General features: G+C 43.4%; 1 protein-coding gene across 6 annotated transcripts in view; it reads left to right on the top strand.

The window, feature by feature from the left end:
- The window catches only part of SFSWAP (splicing factor SWAP), a 144582-nt gene that overhangs the window by 63693 nt on the left and 55997 nt on the right, over window positions 1–24892 (top strand). For all 6 annotated transcript variants that reach the window (XM_075898415.2, XM_075898417.2, XM_075898416.2 and 3 more), the window contains exons 11-12: window positions 7841–8018; window positions 17181–17414. In XM_075898415.2, the coding sequence (XP_075754530.1) occupies window positions 7841–8018; window positions 17181–17414 (412 nt within the window). The remainder of the gene's footprint in view (window positions 1–7840; window positions 8019–17180; window positions 17415–24892) is intronic.

Raw genomic sequence — 24892 nt, 5'->3', positions numbered from 1 at the left:
TAAAACTCATGTGCATACTGAAGAGAAGACGTTTCTGTTTAGCACAGTGAGAAAGGGGAAGAATCTTCCGAAGCGCTCCAAAGCTGAGAAGAGCAGAGTCTTGGAAAGTTTCCACAGGGCCTGTTAGCATTAACATTTAAAATTACCTTTGCTCTTAAATTTTCTAAAGGCCATTTGTATTTCAATTCCTTGAGACAATCAATTTTATCTCAGAATAGCTGTCTTTTCTGAATAAATTCTATTTCATGGGCAGGCATTCTTAACATATAATCCAAGGTTATATTTCTGGTTAAGTTTTTTTATTCTTGAAACAGGTATAAAGTTACTTACATCTGATTTAGCTCATGGAGCTGCATGCCACAAACCAACTTAATTTCTAATGATGTCACTAACTGTATCAGATGAGAGAAACTGAATTTGCAGATCTTTTGTTTCTGAAATGTCATTCGGAAGGCAAAGGATTTTTATCTTTTCGCTCTTTTTATATTTAGAAAATAATGGTAATACAGTGCTATTTTATGGCACTCTGAAATGTTATGTTCAGCTTTTATAATATTAATGTAAACTAGCTTCAAGAAAATACTTCCCTAATTTTCTGGAGACTTCACACTTTTACTTGGGAAGAAAATCTTATAATTAATGAAATTAGGTAAACTAGTACTTCATGAAGAATAGCTGGATTAGAACAGAAATCAGCCTATTTAAATACTAAGTTTTGGAACATATGAACAGAATCTGTTACTGCATATCTGTTGTTAAATTGCTATAATACATTTAAATTTAAGAAACCTGATGAGAATATGTTCAGTTAAATTCAGTTTTGTTGAAATTCATTATTTCATCTAAGTTGAGATTTATTAGTTGTGATTTTCATAGGGAAGCTTTTTTGGTTCAGGACTCTAATGACTTCTAGAGAGAGATAATCAAAAAGGTTATATTCTTTTGTATGTAGTCCATATAGGTCCTCCACTTTAAGGACACATGCATCCCTTGCATTTTTGATTGAAGTCTTTGGGTAGTAGTGTCCCTTCTTCCTGTGCCAAGTGATTCATATTATAAATATGTAGGATTGTGTAGACAAACCACATAGTGGTTTCTTCTCCGCTGCTCCATCCTGACAGCTTCATGTTTACTTAAAATAATTTAGGTAGCTGCATATAGTTTAGTTTCAGATTGTCATTTTCCTTTTGTGTTTCATCATTTGAGGGTTTATTTTGGACTTTTTGTCAACTGGGATTCACAGACTTTAAAAGTTGTCTTTCCTGTGGGAAAGTTATCCCAGTTGGAAGTGGACACTCTCAGGTCTTCAGTGTTTGAGAGATCCCTTATATGGGCAAAATATAAGATCTCATGAGATCAAGGAAATAAAATTTAAGCTCTTAATAACAAATCAAGCTCTAAGACCAGTTTGTAACCCTGGATCCAAGATTTTTCCTGCAAGTTAGTTTCTGAGCAAACTTTATTTACCTCTGGATTCTCTGGTCACTGAGAGCTGGGAGAGGTAGCCGGAAGCGGGTTTGAGTGTGATCATACAGAAGAAGTCCTTTCCCTCCCTGGCCAAGCCAGGAATAGCATCTACGGCCTCTTGGCTGGGACACTTCCAAAAGCACAGGGGATATCAAACCCAGCACCACCTCTGGCTCTAAAAAACTGCACAATTGCTGCTATCAGAGTTCAGCTCTGAAGGCAGTGCAGATGTGAGGGTGACACTCTTGCAACCCCCTCACCCTCACCACCAAAAGCCATAATGGGTCAGACCAAAGATCCATCTAGTTCAGTATCCTGTCTTCTCTCAGTGGCCAATGCTAGGTGCCCTCAGAGGGAGTGAATAAAACAGGTAATCATCAAGTGATCCCACCCCTTTTGCCCATTCCCAGCTTCTGAAAAACAGAGGTCAAGGACACCATTTCTACCCATCCTAGCTAATAGTCATTAATGGAGCTATCCTCCATAAATTTATGAATCCCGTCAAAGTCCTGGCCTTCACAACATCCTCTGGCAAGGAGTTCCACAGATTGACTATGTGTTGTGTGAAGCAGTACTTCCTTCTGTATGTTTTAAATGTGCTACCTGTTAATTTCATTTGATGACCACTAGTTCTTATGGGAACAAGTAAATAACTTCTTTCTTTACTGATTTCTCCACATCAGTCATGATTTTATAGACCTTTATCATATCTACCATTAATCTCCTCTTTTCTAAGATGAAGAGTCCCAGTCTTTTTAATCTCTCTTCATATGGCAGCTGTTCCAAACCTCTAATAATTTTTGTTGCCCTTTTCTGAACTTTTTCCAATGCTAAGATACCTTTTTTGAAATGAAGCAACCATATCTGCACACAGTATTCAAGATGTAGAGTACCATGGATTTATAAAGAGGCAATAAAATATTATGTGTTTTATTCTTATCCTTTTTAATCATTCCTAATATTCTGTTTGCTGTTTTTGACTGCTGCTGCACATTGAGTGGATGTTTGAGAGCTATCCACAATGACTTTAAGCTCTCTCTGCTGAGTAGCTAATTTAGTCCCCATCATTTTGTACTTACAGATGGGATTATGTTTTCCAATATGCATTACAGGCAGTCCCTGACTTACACGGATCCGACTTACGAACGGGGCTTTCTCGCCCCGGAGCTCGCAGGCAGCGGGACCGCCCAGAGCGCAGCAGTCCCACCACCTCGACCTCCTGGGCGAGAAAAGGTGCTCCGGGTGCCCCTGGTCTGCTGAGGACCATCTCCAGCAGACCAGGGACACCTGGAGCAAAGCCGGGGAGGCGGAGGGGTCCCGCGCCTCTGAGGCTTTGCCAGAGCAAAGCCTCAGAGGCACGGCACCCTGCCGCCGCTGCGGCTTTGCTCCCCGTGTCCCTGGTCTGCTGGGGGGGAGGGGCACAGCTAGTGCGCCCCTCCACCCCCCAGCAGACCAGGCTTTTGTTGTGGACCCTGGGGTAGAGCAGCTGGGGTGCTGCCGGGTTGGTCCTGCAGGGACCTACCTGGCAGCCCAGCTGTTCTGTCCCAGGCTCGAGATTCAGCCACTGTTGAAACTGATCAGTGGCTGATTCCAGGAAGCTGGGGGCAGAGCAATTCTGCCTCCAGCTTCCTGTAGTCAGCCCCTGGTCAGTTTCAGCAGCAGCGGCTGAATCTGGAGCCAGTTCTGACTTACTTACAAATTCAACTTAAGAACAAACCTATAGTCCCTATCTTGTACGTAACCCGGGGACTGCCTGTACTTTGCATTTATCAACGTTAAAATTCATTTGCCATTTTGTTGCCCAGTCTCCTAGTTTTGTCAGACACTAGCAGACTTTAGCTCAAGGATGAGCAATAATTTTTTATAAGGGCCACTCCAAGATTTTGGTAAGTGGTCTAGAGACTCACTTTTTTTATGGAGGGCTGTTGGGTCCAGAAGAGTGCTCATGGTAAGGGGCTAGGGTGCAGAAGAAGGTGTGGGGTTTGAAGGGAGTTTCGATAAAGGAAGGAGTTGTGGCTGGTTGTAGGATTTGATTGAGGGTATGGGCGCAGGAGAGGATACTGGCTCGGAGGAAGGGTGGAAAATCTGGCAAATGGGAACCGAGAGATTTTTCTGAGAACTAGGGCAGTATGCTGAAACTTCTCTCTCCCTTCTTCCTCCACACAGTGCAGAGAGCCACAGGGAGCAGCTAGCCTCTTCGATCAGTGCTTCTTTATGCCACAGGGTCAGGCATGGGCTGAATCAAAAGGTTTGGCGGGCTGCATCTTGCCCGCCCCTGCTCCAGCTACATCACCTCCTACTTGTAAACATGCTGCTGAAAAACAGCTTGTCAACTGGGGATTCAGAGTTTTATTTTCAAATCCAACATCATATTCCCTGGTAGTGGCTATAATTCAGTGATCGTAGTAGATAACACAATAGTAAGTGTACCCCTAATCTCAGAAATCTGCTTGATTTCTTTGATTGTAAGAGTTATTCCTCCCCTGCATTACAGTTCAGTACAGTGAATCAAGTGCTTAACAACTTTATTGAACTTTTACTAGAGAGTCTTCATAAACAATTGAATATCATCATTAATGAAGTGCATCTCAGCAAAAACACTGTTTCAGATCTCCTTAGTTGTAGAACTATACCACAGCTTAGTCCTTTTCCACTAATCATGTAACAAGCATGTTGTCTTCATGTGTCCATGTTCATTAAGGAGGTACAGAATACTATAGAGGGCCTTCCTTTTTATGATTGCTAGTTTTCAGAATGTGAAGATAGCTCACTTGACACCTTGAAAGATTGAGAGCCATACTTTGATACCCTGAACTTTTTATATCTCTAAATAACAGAAAATGTAGCATGTCTCAAATAGCACAGAGATCTCAGACTGCTTTGCTTTCCTAATTTCCCTAGACCACCTGAACCACCGGCTAAGATACAAGGTATTCAAAAAAGCCAGCTCTTTCCACCACCAATTCTTTTGAGCCACCTGTGTTGTCTAAATGTTTGTCATTTAACAGTTTGGTTGAGAATCTGAACCTTCTACTTGACAGTATTCTTAAATCTTCCCTTTGGGCATTTTCCCATTTTCAATCTGCATCAGAAGAACAAACATTTGATATATGGCTACTACAGATCATAACATCTAGTTATTCTGTTTGCCCTCCATTCCTTCCTCTCGTTCCCTCTTCCCTGTCCCTTTTCAGGGACTCCTCTCAGGATCAGTTGCTTCCCTTCTAAGATTTCTTTCTGTTTTTTTTCCACTAATCAGAGCCACATCTGTCAAGGTCTTGACAATGTGACCTGTATGTTCTTAGTCAGTCATCATCCTCATCATCTGTCTCCTTCTCTCAAACTGTTCCATAGCTAACCAGATAACCATTTCAGTTTCTCACCTTGTGTAAATAGAACACCATGACTAATGATCTCAGCAAGAGCTTATCCCAAAGTTTTGAATTCAGAGTGGATTCACAATTCCTCAAAATATTTCTAACCATGGGATTTCTGGTAGTGGGCCTTTTTACCATCACAGCTGGTGCAGATTTCAAGAAATTCTGCTTGAGAGGTGATTTTGATCCTTAATCACTAGGATGAAGAGCCACATCTTTATGCTTTTCCACAAACACTCTTGCTCTTGACAGTTCTCAACAAGATCAAACAAAACTAGTGATATAAATGTAGCCGTGTTAATCTGGGGTAGCTGAAGCAAAATGCAGGACAATGTAGCACTTTAAAGACTAACAAGACTAGGACATTTTGATTGCACTGACAGCTGAGACAGGTTTGGTATCCTTAACTAGTTTGTGTTGCTTCTCATCCAACATTGAGACTTCCAATCAGTTGCCACCTGTTAGAATACTCTCATGCCCTTCATTCAAGTTTGGATGCTTTGTGATTCCAAGTGTGGCTCCTAAGATGATTCTTGGTAACATATTGCCCATTCAACAGAGGTACCGCAGGTCTCTTACAATATATGTCAACAACTTATGCAAAACAATTTTCCACTTTGTATTTCACTTTGGCACTCCATGGCCTGATATACTCTAGCCGTTACTTAAGTATGGCTTATCTTTCAGAGAAAAGAGATGAAAAAATCCTGGCTACATAAGTTTAATCCTAGTGTTGACAATGCCACATTGACAGGAGAATTCTTTCGTCGACTTAGCTATCACGGCTTGAGGATGTGAATTATCTATATATCCCTCCCCAGAGTGTATTATTTACATATCCCTCTCCAGAGTGTAGATATTGTCTGCAGTGGCGGGCTACAGTGGAAAAGCTGTACTGCAGCATTTTAGGTGTAGATATACCCTGAATACCTTTCCTGTCTTGAAGAAGAATTCTCTGTAAGCTTAAAAGTGTGTCTCTTTCAACAACAGAAATTGATTCCATAAAAGATACATTGTCTTTCTAACCTTTTATTTCATGATGTCTTTTTCCTGAAATCATGTCAAACTAAGCAGGAAGCTGTCTTATGTACCTTGGATATCAGAAGGGCACTCCTTTTTCTTTTTATTTTCATTGTGAAAAGGAGGGATGTACGCAACTATTCACTTCCCACCGTCCTCCCCACTGCATCTATCAGAGTGAGACAGCAACGGAGGGGCCTGGTGTTAGGGGGAGCCAACTTAACGGGATGCAGAGGGCAGCAGGGAAATTGTGCGAGTGGGGATTGAAACAGTCTCACTCATGTGGGTCCTGATTGCTGCTCCTCTCCCGTTGAAATGTACAAGAGCCGCCTGCAGGTTCCTGCTGTCCACCCACTGCTCCTGTGCATTTCAAAGGGAGATAGGCAACAGGAACCCACTTCATCTCTCCCTTTGAAATGTACTGGAGCTTTTATAAATTTCAAAGGCAGAGGTGCCACAGAAGAGCGAGCTGCCCCCCTTCTCGACTAATTGAGTCTCTGATGGAAATTCCATCCAGGACTCGATTAACTGATTAATCATAATTTAACATCCCTAGGGGAAAGAGCCAAATGATCTAGTCTCCACCTGTAGACTTTAATATTGCGATGTTATGAGACTGTCAGCATCATCTCTTTCTGAAGTGCTGTCTCATTTTGAGACCTCAGTCTGTATTCATATCAGCTGGGATTTCAATCCATGCACTGTGCTTTTGATCAGATTCTGCAGTGGGAAATGCAGTTCTGTATTAGACTCTTCACAGAAGTTTGTTCCTTTCTCTTGGGATCTTAATTTCCTGAATGGAGTACCTTTAGGGAAAGTACCCCACTCAAAGAAAATGTGATTACTTGCCGTGTGCACTAACTTGAATTTGAGAGTGTACACATGAGTGCTTCACTACTCGCTCACTTCTTTATTTCCTCCATGGGACTTCATAGTAGAGCAGATACAGAAGGGTGGTTCGCCTGCGCAGCCCTATACTTCCTCAGTAGGTGGTAGGTGGATGTAAGCCCTCGTGTGGACTGAATGGACACTTCTATTGAAAATCTCCAGTTGAAGGCACATGCTTGTGCATGCCATAAGTGAAACCCCCTCAGACAGACAGACACATTGAAGAACATCAGTTACTGCATAAGATGAGTAACTGCTTCCTTTTTTTATTGAAAAATGTTCTGACATAATTCTGTTCACCAAAGCTTCAAAAGGTATTGTTTTCATTATAATGCAGAACAACAACAAATTTGAAAATCTTGAAATTTGCTGTAAAATGGAATTTTTGTCTTTTGTAGAGTTCAGCTGTGTAACTCAAACTAATTAAATTAAAGAACAGTGGAGTTGTATCATGTATGGGATTATTGATTTATTTAGAGGTTGGAAAAGAAGAATCCATGTATTTCAGTGGAAGACACATGGTTTGAAATTATTGGTGTCACTTTAAAGCCCTTAATATTCCTTTTCCCCCTTAATTGAGACTAACATTTGTGATCTGCTAAGGCGCTTGAGCCAAGTATCTCCCCAGTTTGATGCGGTGACAACTTGTGGTAGAGCATTTTCAGTGATGGATGTGCTACAACTTGCATTGCTCTCCCTCCTTTAACAGTGCTCAGGCGAGGGGATAGTTAATAGGTTGTGAGTGGGTTGAGGAAGAATAAGTAACATTGATTTTAATAGATCTTTCAAAGAAATAAATGAAGCAGTATTAGTGAAAATAGTTGTATGTATCTGAAGCCAAAGGAAAGATGCTGGAGTCATCAAAGCTATATGTAAGGACAAACAAAGGATATATTCTGTGCCTCTTGCCATGCTTTCTTTTCATTTTGTAGAAAACACTGAGCTTATCTTTAAAATGTCCTAGAAAAGGGCAAAGCCATTTGGGCAATTAGCTTTACACCATACATTGTAAGTGGATTGCATGTCAGACATTGTTATTTACAGCAATTAGCTGTGGTCATTAACTTTTTGAATTTTTGTTTGAAAAGGGTGTATCTTTATCAGAAGAAGTTCCAGCAGATGCTGCTTCTGACACACAAGGTGAAACTCAGTTTCTGGATGATCACAGTTCTGAAGAGGCATCTGAAATGGGTACTGTGGGCATTCCAGGAATTAAAAAGGATTCCTCTGTCAGTAAAACTATCAGCGATGGTAAATTAGTGAAAGGTATGTTGCATTTAAAACAAATGTATAATTAGCAAGGAAAAGACTTTAATCTAAGGCATCAGACAGCACTGAATTGAATAATATGATTATTTCAGTATATCAGACTTTTGAGTTTGAAGCCCAGGAGGATAATAACTTGAATGTCAAAAAATTTGAGGAAAGCTGAATTCTATACTGTTGAAAACTAGTATGTAAAATCAACTAATATTTATAGACCAGTTACTTAATATTGTGTGGATATTCATTTATATGTCCATACTAAACATGTTCAAAGTTAAATTTCTAAATGTTATCAAGTGGTATTCTGTGGTTCATTCTTAAATTTAGAAACCATGGGATAAATTTTCAGATGAGCGAAGTCTTAGCCTGCATATATTTGTGGACCTTTGTTTTCAAAACCTAAATGATATGTTTAAATATGAATTAATGTACTTCTAACTACCTGATTTATGCCTGCAAAAATAATTCACATTTTTGTAAGTAGTTTGTATTGGCAAAAGGAAAGCTATCCTTATGAAATGTTCTCTCCCTTCCCCCTAACATTGGTATCCCTTATATATATTATCAACTTTTTCTGTACAAGAAACTGTATTGAATTATCGTAAGCACAACAAGGAAGTATAACTGTCCTCAAAATTTTCCAGTGATTGAAGCTGTTTGCATTTTATATGTATATTATTGGACAATAAATAGCAGAGAATTTTTAATACATTGAGTTATTCAGCACTAGACTATTTTGTTATATGGTGAGCATTTGAATTTAGTGGAACTTTATTTTTGCCATTGCTATATAATTTTAAAATATAAGGACATAAGTCTGTCTTGTTTAAACTAATAATTGAAAGCACTGGGCAAAATAAAGTTGCGGGTAGAATGGAATTCTTAAGACTTCTGTCTGATTATTTCATCTGGAAAATGCTGTAGTCTAGTTGAAACTGCAAATATTGGAAGTATATTAAGGTCATTTTCCATAATTACTTATCTCATCATTCACTGGGAGAAAAAGCCTTCTGAAGGAGAGGTCTGTTCAACACTAGATGAATTTTTTTCATGTGAAATTTTAGCCATTTGAGGACATAGGGGAAATACATTTCAGACCAAACTTTCAAAGTCAGTTAGTGGAGTTGAAATATATCAAGTCTTTGTGGTATACATATTTCCATTGAAGGGTCTGTTTCCTGGGCTGCTGATGTCCATTTACTTGATTTATTTCAAAAGGGAGCAAAAAAAAATTCCCTCTTTTTTTTTTTTTTTTTTTAAAGCTTCCTACAAAGATAAAAACACGTATAGCATAATTGTCTCTTGATGTTTTGTTGACATGACTCTTAAATTGTTTAACATATAAATTATTTCTAATGTACAATTTAATAATCTTGTTTAGACCAAATCCTTGAGCTTCCATATGGTTTATGCTAAACAAATGGGTAAACACAGCAGCTGTCAGTGCTTTCTCATGTCCTTAACAGTAAAATCTTAATGCAAGGATAGAGAACAAATTGTGAACTGCAAAGGCCTACAGAAATCTGTGGGGCTTTTTTTATTGGGGTAATTAAAGACATTATACAGCCATCTTAGCAAAAACAGAGCTTTTGAGAATTTTTCTTCCATAGATGCCAAAGGGCAGTTATTAGACACATCCTTCTGGTGGAGGCTGAACCTTCTGGGGGCTAGAGGGAAGAGAAACAATATCTGTCAGGAAAAGATGTTCCGTCTCCAGACCAAGGTCCTTCAAAAGGTAGCAAGTCTCATTCATAGACCAGCCCTTTTCTTTCAGAGGCTTCAAGTAATTATTCCTAATATTTGAATTATTCCTATTATTTGAATTGACTTGTCTCCTTCACTCTTCTGGCACTGCTTTCCTCCTAGAATTTTTTGAGCTATTGGGAACCTTGATAGAGTCTTGGACTGGGCTATATGCCCTTCTTAGGAAAACTGAGGATGTCTTTTCAGGGAGCCAGGGTCTTCTCCACTGCAGGCCTGCCCCAGAAGCATCAGATTCAGCCCTTTTACCTCCCATCAAGTATGGCTGAGCCCTTGTCCAACAACCCAGGGAGCATCTCTGTCAATGTCTGCCACCCTAAACAGTTCCACATAAGACCAAAACTAGCTTCAGGAAAAAGCAGAAAAGCCATAAAAATGTCCATGTGTTCCAAAGAACTATCATGTGGCTACACTTCTTCCAGCAAGGAATGATTAGGCTTTTCTTTCCCAATGACAAGACCTTTTCCTCCATCCCCTTCATCTAAGTCCTGTCCTTTCATTCAGCAGCTGTTTCCTGTTTCTGTACGCTCAAACTGTTTTTGCCTGTGCTCAGCAGAGTTACTTGTCATTATTAAAGCCTCTCCCAGTCTGCGTGAGATGGCCCTTACCACCAGTTGTAGCCAATTCTGGAACTTTCTTTTCTTTTCTTGTATGTCTGCTGGACATCTGGGAGTGTGTTTTCCAGCATGGATAGAAACTCTGCTTAGCTCTGCTTCAGTTAGTGCGCGAAAAATAACAGCTTAGCCAGGGCAGCAAAGATAGCAGCTCAGTCAGGCTACCTGTGTATGTACATGGATAACAGACCCACACCCCTATCTATGCTGCAGTATAGACATATTTCAAGTAGGTATGTAAATACCCGTTTAAACATATTGTTTAAAGTGTTAACCAATTAAAAGGGTGGGAGGGGGCACTTCAGCTGCAGCTTCTTCTCCCCCCCTCCTCCCGCACCAGATAAGGGACTGCTCTTGCCAATCTAGAGCAGCGTTTGCCTGTGGCGAGCCAGGGCCTGTCACAGACAGCGGCTATTCTGGCCGGGATGCTGTGGCAGCCACTGCCTGTTCCATAGATGCTGGAACAGCCCTTGCCTGCAGGGTGCTCAGGTCTGCCGCTGACAGGGGCTGTTCCAGCCCAGACAGAGCAGTCACTATCCACAGCGCCCCTCCCTGTCTGGCAGGGCTAGAGTAGTTCCCTGCCCGTGGTAGGCAGTAGCTGCTCCAACCTCCACCAGTTAAACATTCACATCCCTAATTTCAGAATAGAGTCTATGCATACCAAATCAGGAGAAATGACTTCACTTCTTGATTCATTCCAAATACACTTCCATGAACTCTTTATATACTGTCTAGGATGGGTGAGGAACCCCCCCCCCCCTTTTTTTTCTATCAAAGGTAATTGTCCAGAGAGAAAATCGATCATAGGCAGGGCTCGACAAATGCACTTGCCCATGGCGAGTAGATTTTATCAGCTGGCAAGTGCAGGAGCAGACTGGCCTGGTGGGCAGTTGTGACGGGCTGGCCAAAGGCCGCACTACGGGCAGCGCGGCCCCATCCGATCCGCTGGCCAGGCAGAGGAGTGGAGTGCCGCCGGGAAGGGGAAGCCCAGTGATTCTCAGCACCGGGCTGCCTGTGTGCAGCTCCAGCGTGAGGAGGCGTGGCACGAGCCAGATGGTGTGACGCCGGCAGATGCCAGATCACTGGTGTGACATGGCCCCACTGATTTTAAAGGGCCGCGGCAGCTCATCTCTGGCCCCACCCCGCCGGCTCCAGTCCTGCCATGGCTCCAACCCCGTTGCCAGTGAGAGACCGCTCCCGGCAGACCACCTGGGTCGCTGCACCCACCCCGCGCCCCTTTGTCTCCGCGCCGCCCATTCCCCACGCCACCCCTGCTCCCCTGTACCCCGGATCCCCTGCTCTCCCCCTTCTCTGCGACTCTCTGGCTCTGTGCCACCCTTACACCATGCTCCCCTCAGATCCCTGCCCCCTCAGCTCTGTGCTGCCCATTCCCTGCGCTGCCCCTAGACCCCAATCTCTTTGCCCCTCCCATTCCTCCCATCCCATTCCCCGTGCCTCCACCGCACCCTGTGGCCCTCTGGCTCTGTGCCTCCCGTTCCCCATGCCACCCCTGTACCCCCCCACACACTGTTCCCTGCACCCCTCTGGCTCTGTGCTGTCCCTGCACCCTTTTCCCCTGTGGGTCGGGAGTGATGGGGTGCTTGTCCATAGGGAGGGGCTGAACAGGGCAGGGAAAAGGCTGCTGTGATCCAGCAGTGAGTGAAAGGGGGAGTTCACTTGAAGCGCCTTTGCCTTTATGGAAAAAAACAAATGAAAATGCTATTTGCTATTTATAGGGCTAAAATGCCGGGGCAAAAATGAAATCAAATAGAAAACCCATTGCAAAATGCAAACATATGTAAAAGACAACAAAGAAAGGGGGAGGGGCAGCCAAAAATGTTTTGCTTGGAGCAGCAAAAAACCTAGAGCTGGCCCTGGGTGAGGGGAAGGAGCTGGGCTGGGCTGGACTGGACTGTGGGGAGGGGAGGGAAGGGGAAAAATATGGGGAAGGGGCTTGGGCTGATGGGAGGGGAGAAGAGGAGGTCAGGAGAAGAAGATAATGAAGAAAGGGAAGGTACCAAGGAACAAGGGTGCAGGAAAGACAGATGCCAGGGGGCCAAGTACAGACAATGAGGTAAAGGGCAGGAGGGGAAGTGTGAGTGATAGGGGAGACAGGGTGATGCTGGGAGAGGAGAGAGTAAGGGTACTGGAGGCTAGAGGGGGGAGAGGGAGGTTCTGGGAGAAGGCTAGAAAGAAGGGGTGGGCATGAGGAAGGCGGGGATGGAGCAAGTCATGTGTGAGAGCACGGGTATGAGGGGAACGGGGGCAGAGGGTAGTGAGGGGGTGGGCATCATGGAAAAAGAGAGCAAAGAGGGTAGGGGCAGTGAGGGAAGGGGGAGGCACCAGGAGAGTGCAGATGCCAGGAGATTCTGGGCGTGAAGCAGAAGGGCAGACACCTGCACGGGAGGCACCAGCACTAGAGGAGAGAGGCAGGGCAGGTATGTAGAGGAAGGTGTTAGGAGAGGGGATGAGGAGGGGTAGCTCACATGATCAGAGTGGGGCTACTGGAGGAGTGGGCACAGTAGGGAGAGAAGGGCTAATGGAGGGGGGCAGGTCTCAGGAAGGCTGAGGGCAGTGAGAAGGGCAGGAGTCAGGACAGCAGGAGAGGGTGAGGGGTTGGGGGGCAGCAGGCACCAGGGGAGATGATGGAGCAAGGGGAGGAGACATGGCAGCAGAGGGAAAAGGTAGAGGTTTATAAGATATTTAATAATAACTTGGGTGATTTTTATTATTAACTTATTAGTAATTACTGTTCTCTTTCTTATTAGGAATTAATGCTATAAAAAAACACTTTTTGGGGGGGTGGGTGGCGAGTCCCTTTTTTGTCTGGCGAGTAGGGTTTTCCAGTATTTGTCGAGCCCTGGTCTACACACAAATTAAAAAGGAACTTAATTTAGATTTTGGTTTTTAGAGTGAAAAATATAAAACATGTAACTCATCTGCCCAGAGGGGTGAGGTGGCCACAGAGGCTTGGGGCTTCTGCCTGTGTCGGTGAAGCCAGCGCTTGTGGCTCCAGCCCCATGAGGTGGGGGCAGGCAAAGACTTGCAATGAGCCAGATGAAATTAAGCTGTGTGCCACAGGTAACCTGTAAACTGTAGGTTCCCCATACCCATCTAGACCAAAGTAAATTTCTTACTCATAACCAATTCACATGTTGAATTCCTTTTAAGGTATCTTAATATACTTAATTGGTACACTGAAGATATCTGGTACCGCAGCATATCTTGTAAATAAGCTTTAGTGATTTGCACACAAATCTTCATTATAGAAAACATCTCTGGCAATGAATAGTTACCATGATCTAAAAACATCTCTCAGAGGGTTATCATCTTATATAGCACTGAAGACATTTGCAATAACAAATATCTTCATCAGTCACTAGTATTGCCTTCCAGACTATCTGATCACACGCTCTATGGCTCAGCAGGATCAGAGTAAGAATATATACCTATAACAACATTTGGTTGGTTCATGCATAAAATACCATGGGGTTTACATAGAAAAAATCATGGAGAATTCAGTTCATTTGCTAACAAAGGAGACATTGATTCTCTTCCCTTCCCCCAACTTCTTGGTACCTTCAGTCCTACCCTTCCAAATTATGCTAAGACATGAGATAAGAGGGTAGTACTGCAGACTAAGGGTGTTAAATACCGGTTAATTTACTCGTGAAGTAGTTGGTGGAATTTTCATCAGCTGCTTGACTAGTCGATAGGCACTTCTGCATTCCTCCTTTGAAATGTACAAGAGCCTCTTCGTTTCAAAGGAGGAACGCGGAACTTCAGCGTGGACCAGTCAGCCCACTGATGCTGGGCTCTACAAGGGCACTTACCCATTGAAATACATAAGAGCCTCCAGAAGCTCTTGTGCATTGCAAAGCGGAAGCACCTGCATGGAGCCCAGAGTCAGCAGGACCTCCCACTGGGAGGTCAGCTTTGAAATGTGCAAGAGTACCCAGCGGGCTCCATGTGACGCTGGAGTCAGCTTGAGACACCCCAGCTGATCCTGGGCTCTACTCAGGGAGTCCCCAGCTAACCCTGGGCTCTGCACTCTTTGAAATGCCACACGCAGAGCACAGGATCAGCTGGGGACTTCCTAGTTGACCCCAGGCTCCATGTGGCATTTCCACAGAACTCAGGAGTCAGGTAGGGAGTTCCCAGCTGATCCTGGGCTCCGCATGTGGTATTTCAAAGCATGCAGAGCACAGGGTTAGCTGGGGACTCCCCAACTGCTCCCGGGTTCCTTGGAAATGTCCCATGGAACCCAGCGTCAGCTGGGGTGTCTCAAACTGACCCCAGCACTGCAGGGAGCCCACTTAGCTGTGTGGTGCTGCCCCTTTGAAACGTCGCCAAGGTGTTTTCAAAGCAGCAGCACCACACGGAGCTGCCGCTTTGAAGTACTCCCTCCTTCTCCCCTCCCTTTCTGCCTTTATCTGATAGAGGCAGCAAGGGGAGGGAACCGACTAGTCAACTTGACTATTCAAGAAGCATTTGCTTATCGGATACTCAACTAGTCCTTAACATCCTTACTGCAGACAGTGAGAAGAAATGAAGAACTAATAAATGGCAAGCCACACATTTGGAAAGTAAATATAGTTCATAATATGCAACTAAATACCTCAAATGTATCCTAATTAAATGAACATATTTATCTCCTTAAAGAGCTCAAGTCCTACTTTTCCTTGTAACCTAGCCATTAGTGTTGGCTATAGGTAGAATTGGAATCAGTAATGGGTTTTGTAGATCCCCTTGTGGACCCGCAATCCTATTCTAAAATTTGGTCAGTAACATAAAGAAGTGGCTGACCATTGTTATAATTAGACTTAGTTGAGAATTTTCTGTTGGAAGGACCTGGAGGTAGAAAATGCCCTTTTTGCAACATTGAAATATTTTGCAGGAAGATTTTGACTTCATAGAAAATTGTAATGACAGCCTCTGGCTATGGACATAATCCTGCAGTTTGGGAACCATCATTTCAAACAAAGTGAAATGGAGGAGAGCTTTCTAGGCAAGCAGTTGGCCAATCCAATTCCATTTTGGTTTTTCCTAAATGAATTATTTTCTAGAAATCCTTTCCTATGAAAAAATAATATTTTTGACTTTGTCCCAGTTTTGGACAAAAACACTTTCAAAAATACAAATGTTGGCAAGAAGGAATTTCAGTTTACTACTACTTGACATCTGTTATATCTGTAGCTTATAATTTCAAAGTCTGTTCTCCGTAAACCTTGATCTATACGTTGAAATTTTCAGTTCAGCATTGGAAATAATTTACTGTGTTAATGTGTATGTATAAAAGCAATTCAAGTATTTCAAAGACGGCAGCAGGATGACACATGGAAGACCTCAGTCCTAGTAGATTGTTGATATTAGAGAGTGGCAATAAGAACTACAACCTTTCCATTTTGAATTTTTATGTTGATAATCAGAACAATAAAAATGTTTTATAGGCTTCTAGAAGCTGTAACTTTCTCAGGTCAGATCTACATTGCAGGTGGAAAGTTGGCTGAAAGTATGCAACTCCTGCTATGTAAATAATGTAGCTGGAGTTGACATACTTTAAGGCTAGCTTAGTGCTATCTCCACAGTGTATAATACAGGTTAAAATTTTGCATGTAAGGAAAAGTGCTTTTGCATTTAGTTCCATTATACTGAAATGTAATGAATGCCACAGACAACTAATTAATTTTCATGTGGTTTAAAAGAAATCTTTAAATAGTTTTTTAGCGTGGCAGATCCTCCTGGTGAGCAAATCTTTCTGTGAATAAGCTTTAGGGGGAAATCTCTCTATTAGGAGACAACAGAAAGTAAATAGTAAATAGGAGGTGGGGTACTAGAGAAAGTAGGTTCAACAAGAAAGAAACTGTGGAAAGAGAATACATGATTACACTTTAAGTATATTCTTAAAACCAAGTAAAACTATCTTGTTTTGTCGGGGGCTGGAAATTCTTTAACAGTTCCATATAGTTTGTTTAGAAACAAAAATGTTAATCTAGGAGCAACTATATTTGCATTTATATTGTAATGATAAACAACAGTATGTGTATACTTGAGTTTTCATAGTTTTTTCCACCTTTTTTCTATTGGTTATAACTTTATAAAACTCATATTTTGATCTGAACATTTCCAAACTTAGTCTCTGACTGAAAGTGATTTTTTTTATTTGAGCAAAAATGAATAAATAGAACATGAGGAGAAAAATCTTAAAATACTTTTCATAACTCTATAGCCTCTATGCCAGCCTATCCGGGGATGTACTCCCTGCCACCACGCCCACCTGGGGCTGCGCTCTCCCCCACCAGTCTACCCCTGAAACTTGACCAGGTGGGGCTCTCTGATTCTGAAGTATCAGGGGTCCTGCCAGACCACAGATGTTGCTGGACCAGAAAGTCCTTGGTTTTAGAGGTTCAACTTATATAAACACTAAGGGCTTTTTTAAGTTTTTATTTTAGATCAGACATTAAAATTAAATTTTGTTTTATTTAATTTTTTTGTGATGAATACTGAAAACAATATATAAATGCATTTCTAATAAAAAGGCCGAGAAATGTATAGAAGCAGCTAGAAAACAGGAGGGGAGGAAATAATCAACAATTTTTCCTTTTTTCAGAATAGTATGTACTACTAACAGCAGACTGTGTTTTGGGAAAGGATTGTAAAAAATGAGGCAGGCCTGTTTAATCTTTCAGAATTTAATCTGCCAAAGATAACTAAAAATAAAAGGCTTGAACCTGCTTTCCACAGTTGTCCTAATGATATGTAAAAGTGTTACCCCTTTATCCAACAGCATCATTTGCACCAATAAGCTTTGCAATCAAGGCCAAAGAAAATGACCTCCTTCCCTTGGAGAAAAATCGTGTTAAATTAGATGACGACAGTGATGAGGAGGAAGAAGAGGGCAAGGAAGGCCAGGAGAATGCTAGCAGTGCTTCAAATAACAATCCAGCACTTGCCACTCCCTGTACTGCTGCCGAAGAGAAAAAACCTCAGCTTACCCAAGAGGAGTTGGAAGCTAAACAAGGTAGGCCCCACAGTACTGAAAATGAACTGCCTAAAGGAGTCTGGATTTTTCAGATCTCAAAAACACTGTACACAAGACTTCATTTTAATTTAATTATTTGGGATCTTAACTATGTTTTCTGTTGGAAGCTTTTACCTGTTTATTTTGTGTGTTGACTGGAAAGGATTTGACTGAAGTGATCACTTTAGAGCAGGGGTGAGCAATAATTTTTAATGGGAGGGCCACACCAAGATTTTGGAAAGTAGTCGAGGGCTGCACTCTTCCATGATATTAATGGAGGAGATGTGGGGTCTGGAAGGGAGGTTGGGTGCAGAATGCAGTTTGGGATAAGGAACTGGGATTCAGGAGTGAGACTGAAGTCTGGGAGGGAGTTGGGATGAAGCAGGCGGTTGTGACCTAGGGCAGCGGACTAGAGTGCAGGGGTTTGGGATGTGACCTAGGGTAAGAGGGGATTGTGATCTGGGGCAGGATATTGGGGTGCCAGATCTGGGAGGGGATATGGGTGTAACAGAGGGACAGAGTTTGGATATGTTGAGTGGGGGTTGGCAGAGCGTTGGGGCAGGAAAGGGTTGAGGTGCCAGAAGCAGGCTGTGGCCAACAGACTTACTTGTCAGCTGCCAAACTAACCTGCCTGCTTGCAGACTTAAAATGTTTTTCCTGCCTGCCTGGCCATGTGCTTCATGAATAACTGAGCTGAGGAGCGGAGACATGGTTCTTCTTGGCTGTTTGTTACTCCAACAAGCAGCTCGCATTGGCTGGTTTCTGCCAATGTGCTGGGATCGGGTGGGCTCCTAAAACTTCCCCCCTCTGCTCCAGTTTTAAAATAGAAACACAACCCTGCAGCTGCATTTTTGTACGGCACGCATGGCAAGCTGGGGAGTCTGCCTGGGATTCCCCACTGCCTCCGCGGGCTAGATCTGGTGGTTTGGCGGGCTGGATCTGTATTTTGCCGAGGCCTGCTTAAGAGGCTTAGATGCCATTGAGCCATTTCATGTTTGATGTTACTTTTATACATGCAAAAATACTGGTAGTGTGGATAAACAAAACATTGATGTAGCTTGTTTTTAAAACCTTGTTTTTATATTCATGTAAGTATTTATGGTCATTTATGTCTTTTCATCCTGAAAATGAGTAGCACTGCTTCAGAAAATGCATCATGGAATCACTTAATGCCATATCCTTTTTGCATTATTCATTATACTCTAGTGCACTGATGCATATCTGTCACAGATGCAGGCTTTTGCTATAGTAACTAATAAATATGAACATGGAATACAATTGCTTAAAACAATAATTCTGTACCACATAGAAAATGTTAGTCATCAAAAGAAAATATATACCAAAAACTTAACACATCAAAAATATCCATCAGCATCTGTGTAAAATGCAGACAATGATGGTTAGAAACTGAAAATCACTATACAAATGGTACTCAGATTCACATAATACAGTAAAACTTTTTTCTCTAGTCATTAGTAAATGTTGATTGTAACAGTAGTATGTTAAAAAATCCAGTCAAACTGCAAAACACATCTATTTTATTTAAACACTGTGGACAGTTGTGTATAAAGAAGGTTGAAAAATTGGAAGGATTGAGGGGGGGTCAGTGCTATGGTCTGAGCAGAGTGTGGTTTGGTTTAGGTGAACTATTTTTAATAGACTTCTGAATTTATATTGGCATGTTTCATTTTTCATGGCTGGCAGAGGTACTTAAAGAATGATAGCTGTTCTTTTATTCTGTATTTTTAACTAAAAATATCAGTATAATAGAATTTAAGAGCAATGTGTCTTTTTCCATGTCAAACTCCATGAGAGATGCTGTAATCTGGAAGAGAAGAATTTCTCATGGCAGGAGGTCTAGGGTTGCCAACTTTCTAATCACACATAACTTGAATACCCTAGCCCGTCCCCTTCCCTGAGGCCCTGCCGACCACATTCTCTCTCTCTGTGTCTCATTCTCCCCAACCCTCATTCACTTTTGATGGGTTGGGGCAAGAGTTTGGGGTGTAGGAGAAGGTGAGGAGAATGAGGGTATGTCTGCACTTCCACCCTAGTTCGAACTAGGGTGGTAATGTAGGCAACCGGAGTTGCAAATGAAGCCCGGGGTTTGAATTTCCCGGGCTTCATTTGCATAAAGCCCGGCGCCGCCATTTTTAAATGTCCGCTAGTGCGGACTCCGTGCCGCGCGGCTACACGCGGCACGGACTAGGTGTCCGAACTACCATTACTCCTCATTTCACGAGTAGTAACGGTAGTTCGGACTAGAAAGCCTAGTTCGAACTACCTAGTTCGTGCCCCGTGTAGCCGCGCTGCACGGAGTCCGCACTAGCAGACATTTAAAAATGGCGGCGCCCGGCTTTATGCAAATGAAGCCCGGGAAATTCAAATCCCGGGCTTCATTTGCAACTCCGGTTGCCTACATTACCACCCTAGTTCGAACTAGGGTGGTAGTGTAGACATACCATGAGGGACTTGAAGTGTAGGAGAGGACTTCAGTCTTGGGGGCTAGGGATTCAGAGTATGGAAAGGGTCTGCTGGTTAAGTCAGTGGATTGTTGTGCAAAGGGAGGGAGGGCTGTGGGGTGGGATCAAGCTCTGAGCTTGGGGATGTTAGGCTGTGTCAGGGGGTTGTGGCACAGGCCTATCTCTGGCAGCTGGGGCGAGTGGTGCAACGAGTCTAAGGCTGGCATTCCTGGCCAGTTTTAGTTCATGAGAGTTGCTCGGGGAGAGGTAGTGCGCAGAACTCCCTTCCACTCAGCCTAGGAGCTGGACTTGCTGGCCACTTCTGTGGTGCCAGGATAGGTAGGGACTGACCTGATTTAGTCCTGCAGCAATACCAGCAGTACTGTTATTGAACACTTGGTCAACCTTAAGGAGGTTTTAACTCTTGTGGCTTCTAGTATAAACCTACATTTGTGATTATTATGCCATATGTTTGTCATGATATTTTAAAATGTTAAATTATAATTTAACATAATTATAATACATACAGACTTTCTCTATTTTATCAACCTATTTCACTGCATATTCTACTGTTACTTATCTGCAACCTTCTAACCCTTATCTTTGAGTGTACAGGTCAAACCTCCCTTGTGTGGCACCCTTGGGACCTGGGTGGTCCCGAACCACAGAGTTTGCTGGACAAGGGGAGGTTAAGGCTCTGTACCAAGGTGTAGGCTCTGCTCCTGTATGGTGTCTCCAGCTCCCCACTGTGCCAGCTCTGACTGGGGCTGCATCCCTCACCATGCCATCCCAGACAGGGACTGGCTCCACTGCTTCTATCTCCAGCGGGGACTGCAGCCCCCATGGCAGCAGCCAAAACTGCATGCCCAGCTTCCGGCCCCAGTGACTCCAGGCCTAGCCAGCGCCACCAGCCCCAGCCAGGCTGCACTCCTGGCTGATGGCCCTGCTGCCTATAGCCCTGGCTGGGGCTGTGGCCTCTACCATGTCAGTTCCAGGCAGGGCTGTGCTTCTGGCCACTGGTGCCAATGCCTCCAGCCCTGCCTGGGGCTACTCTCCTTGCCGTCAGCCCTGGCCAGGGCTTTGCTTCCCACCATGCCAGCCCCGCTGGGGATGCACTCCCCACTGCTAGCCAAGCCCGTGCTGTGCTTCTGAACCTGGCTAGCTGAGGTAGTCTGGTCCAGCAATATCCATGGTCCTGCTGGACCATGAATGTTGCGAGACCAGAAAGTCCCAGATTTTAGAGATTCAACCTGTATCTTTATTTTAATTGAAAAGTCAGTGAGCATGTAGAAAGTGAACTTTGAATAGGAAAGGTATTTTCACTTATAGGAATGAATTCTCTTTCTACAAATTATATTTAGTTTTAAGAAACTATCTCAGTAGAAAGAAAGCATTTTAAAGACTTTCAACAAATACTTTTCGTAAGCAACAAAACCTATCAAAGTAAACATTACAGGTTGAACCTCTGTAATCCAGCACCGTTATCCCCTTACCCATGTCACACCAGAGAATTTGCTGAACCTCAGGAGGTCTGTAGTGTCTAGCAGCATTGCTACTACTTTTACTGCTTAATGGTTTATTAGAATAAGACATTTAAGGGGTAAATTTGACCTACATAACACAGAATTCTGAGAACCAGGACTGGTGGCTGTAAACAAACTTTGAGATAGTGGGGAAACTTGGCCACGCTCATGATAATTGGACATCTGGTTAGGGTTGCCAGATACTTTCACAAAAAAATCCCAAACGTAGCAGGGGGAAAAATTGATTGGGGGGGGGAGGGAACGGGGGACCAAACTTGTTGAACAAAACAAAAAAGGTTACTGCACCTTTAAATCCCCCCGCACCCATGCCAGACGCATCAGAGGGTGTCCCTGCTGGCCTTCCGGTCGAGAAAAACAGAAAATACTGGACATTTTATATGTCCAGTATTTTCTTTTATCAGACAGAGGCCACAAATACCGGACTGTACAGACAAAAACCAGATACCTGGGAACCCTACATCTAGTTAACTGAAATCATGCCGGACCATGGATGTTGCAAGACCAGAGTATGCTGGACTAGAGAAGTTCAACCGGTAAAGGAGATTCAGTGACTATATTTCTGCACTAAAAACTCAGCTGCTCTTGGGGACGCCTGGGTCAGAGCAGCTGGGGTACTGCTGGGGTACTGCCCAGTTGGTCCCGTAGTGCTGCCCCTCGGGGCTGTGGGACCAACCCGGCAGCACCCCAGCTGCTCTTGGGGACGCCTGGGACGCCAAAGGACGGTGCTGCGGGACCAACCCGGCAAGACTCCAGCTGCTCTGCCCTAGGGGTCCCCGATTCAGCCGCTGATTCCAGGAAGCCCGGGGCAGAGCTGGAATCAGCCGCTGATCTGTTTCAGCAGCAGCTGACTTTGGGACCCCTGGGGCAGAGCAGCTGGGGTTCTGCCGGGTTGGTCCCGCAGCGCCAAGGGGCAGCGCTACAAGACCAACCCGGCAGCACCCCAGCTGCTCTGCCCCAGGCGTCCGGATTCAGCCTGCTGGTGAAACTGACGCTGCTGGTCAGTTTCAGCAGTGGCTGAATCCCGACGCCTGGCGCAAAGCAGCTGGGGTGCTGCCGGGTTGGTCTTGTAGCGCCGTCTTGTAGCGCCACCCCAGCTGCTCTGCTCCTGGCTTCCCCGATTCAGCTTCTGGTCAGTTTCAGCAGCAGCTGAAAGGAGGAAGCCTGTCCGGCTGCCCCAGCACTTCCGGGTTCCTGATGGTGCCGGATCATCAGGAGTCCCGGAGCATTGGATGTTTTACTGTAAATAGTATTTCCAGATAACACTTGGCAGTCCTATATATTCATTATATAGAGCACTAAAAAATGATAGTAACACATTTTCTTTCTCTACTTCCACCTGATTCCTTTCTGAAAACCCTTCACCACTTCAGATTTGGAAGTAATTCAAAACTAAATATTTTAACTCATTTTGTGTTTAAAGTTTGGAGCTATTTTAATCTTTGAGGCACGTATTGAGACCATTTGCTTCTTCTTCCCTCCTCTTCCAGTACCATATGGGAGTTTTTAGTATAGAATTGCTGAACTTATTCTAAGTGAGATCTTAGTTTACAAATGGAAAAAGGAAAATTAACTTAGAGATTGGTCTGTTGAACTAAAAGAATTGGAACTTGTAGTATTTTACAAAATGTGTCATTTTTAGAAGATTAAATATAATTGGAACAAGTTAAATAAAGGAATAATCACTAAAAATATTACTGAGTTAGCCCAGGTCAATTTGTATAAACATGAATGTATATTATTCCAGAGAGTTATTCCAGGAGTAAAAACTTCATAAAGTGCTTGGCTACAAATACAGACCTCTGATTTATTACTGGTATATTTCTGATATTCAGACATCACATCCTCAAGATCTGAGGACGTTAGCAACTCAGCCAAAGGTTATGGGACTGCTACAAAAGTGGATGGGTGAGATTCTGTGGGCTATGATGGGCAGGAAATCAGAAAAATGATTATAATGTTCCCTTCTGACTTGAAAATCTGAGTTGGTCATCTGTCAGGAAAAAGCTAATACCGCAGACCCACCCAGTTGGAAAATGGAGTTATTTGATGAGTATATGCTTGAAAATTAGATGCCTTTGCATTTGATGTTATTACCAGCAGTCAGCTGAGTTTTGAGCTAATATTTGCTGAGCAATATGCCTTGTATGTTTGCAGTAGAATTTGTCCCTATGCTGGGGAAGGGGTTTCATTTATATCCTTTTCTTGCTTAAAGCCAAGTTCTCACTTCATTGCTAGGACTCCCCTTCATTGTGCTTTAAACATTTTGAACCCTTGGTTAGGACTAAGGATGTTAAGGACTAGTTGACTATCTAATAAGCAAATACTTATCGGATAGTCGAGTTGACTAGTCGATTCCCCCACCCCCAACCCCCTCTTGCTGCCTCTATCAGCCCCAGCAGGGGCTCATGTACATTTCAAAGGAAGAATGCGGAAATCCGGGCCAGCAGGAAGTCCTGCTGACTCTGGGCTGCATGCAGGCGTGCCAGCTTTGAAATGTACAAAAGTTCCCAACGGGGGCTCTTGTGCATTTCCAAGTGGAAACACCCACATGGAGCCTGGGGCCAAAGGGGACTCAGAGTCTCCTGCTGATCCCAGACTCCATGCTGCGCTGCTACTTTGAAATGGCACGCGAAGCATGGGGTCAGCTGGGGACTTCCCAGCTGATCCCGGGCTCCATGCGGCATTTCCTCGGTAATGCCACCCTGGAACCTAGGATCAGCTGGAGAATCCCAGTTGCCCCATCCAACTGCTCTGGAGATGGACCTGGCACTTGTATTAGGAAGGCAGGATAAGAGACCCGCTGAAGGTAGGAAAGTGGGGTGAGTTGGGTTCTGGAGTGGACTAGGGGATAGGGCATTCGCCTGGGGAGCACTGGGGCTCTTGTACATTTCAAAGGAGGAATGCAGAAGTGCCTATCGACTAGTCAAGTAGTCGATGGAAATTCCATTTGACTAGTAAATTACTCGATATTTAACATCCTTAGTTAGGATGACATCGTAACAAACTCAGTTGCACAAAGTAACTTATATAATCTTCTGAAAATATGCTTTTCAGTATTGAGTGTATAGCTTCATTAACTTGGAGTAAGAACTGCTTTTTCGACTAATACAGAGTGCAGTATTGCCGTTCTCTTCATTGCTAGAGGTATAAAAAAATGAACAGCTTCTTTGCTTAAATGCCCAGTTGAATACCAATTAAATGGCAACAGTTTGCATTCTTACACTACAGCAAAGCTAAAACAATTTAAATACTAAGGGATTACTACCTTTCTTTTCCAACTTAAAAATATGGGCACTGTCCCTGTGCCTACACTGGAAAAGATTTTAATTAGTTCTTGCATCAGAGCAGAGGTCTGCTCTCATTTATATTTCCAGTGGAGATAGAAATCTTATTAAGAAGTCACTTCAGGCCTGAAAATACAAATATTCATGTTCATTAAAAATAAAATTTCAAAAAGACTTTAGATAAGTAA

The sequence above is a fragment of the Pelodiscus sinensis genome, chromosome Z (genome assembly GCF_052426305.1).
Source record: "Pelodiscus sinensis isolate ZL-2025 chromosome Z, ASM5242630v1, whole genome shotgun sequence".
Lineage (NCBI taxonomy): Eukaryota > Metazoa > Chordata > Testudines > Trionychidae > Pelodiscus > Pelodiscus sinensis.
Note: the sequence above shows the minus strand (reverse complement) of the source record. Positions and strands in the feature narration are given on the sequence as shown.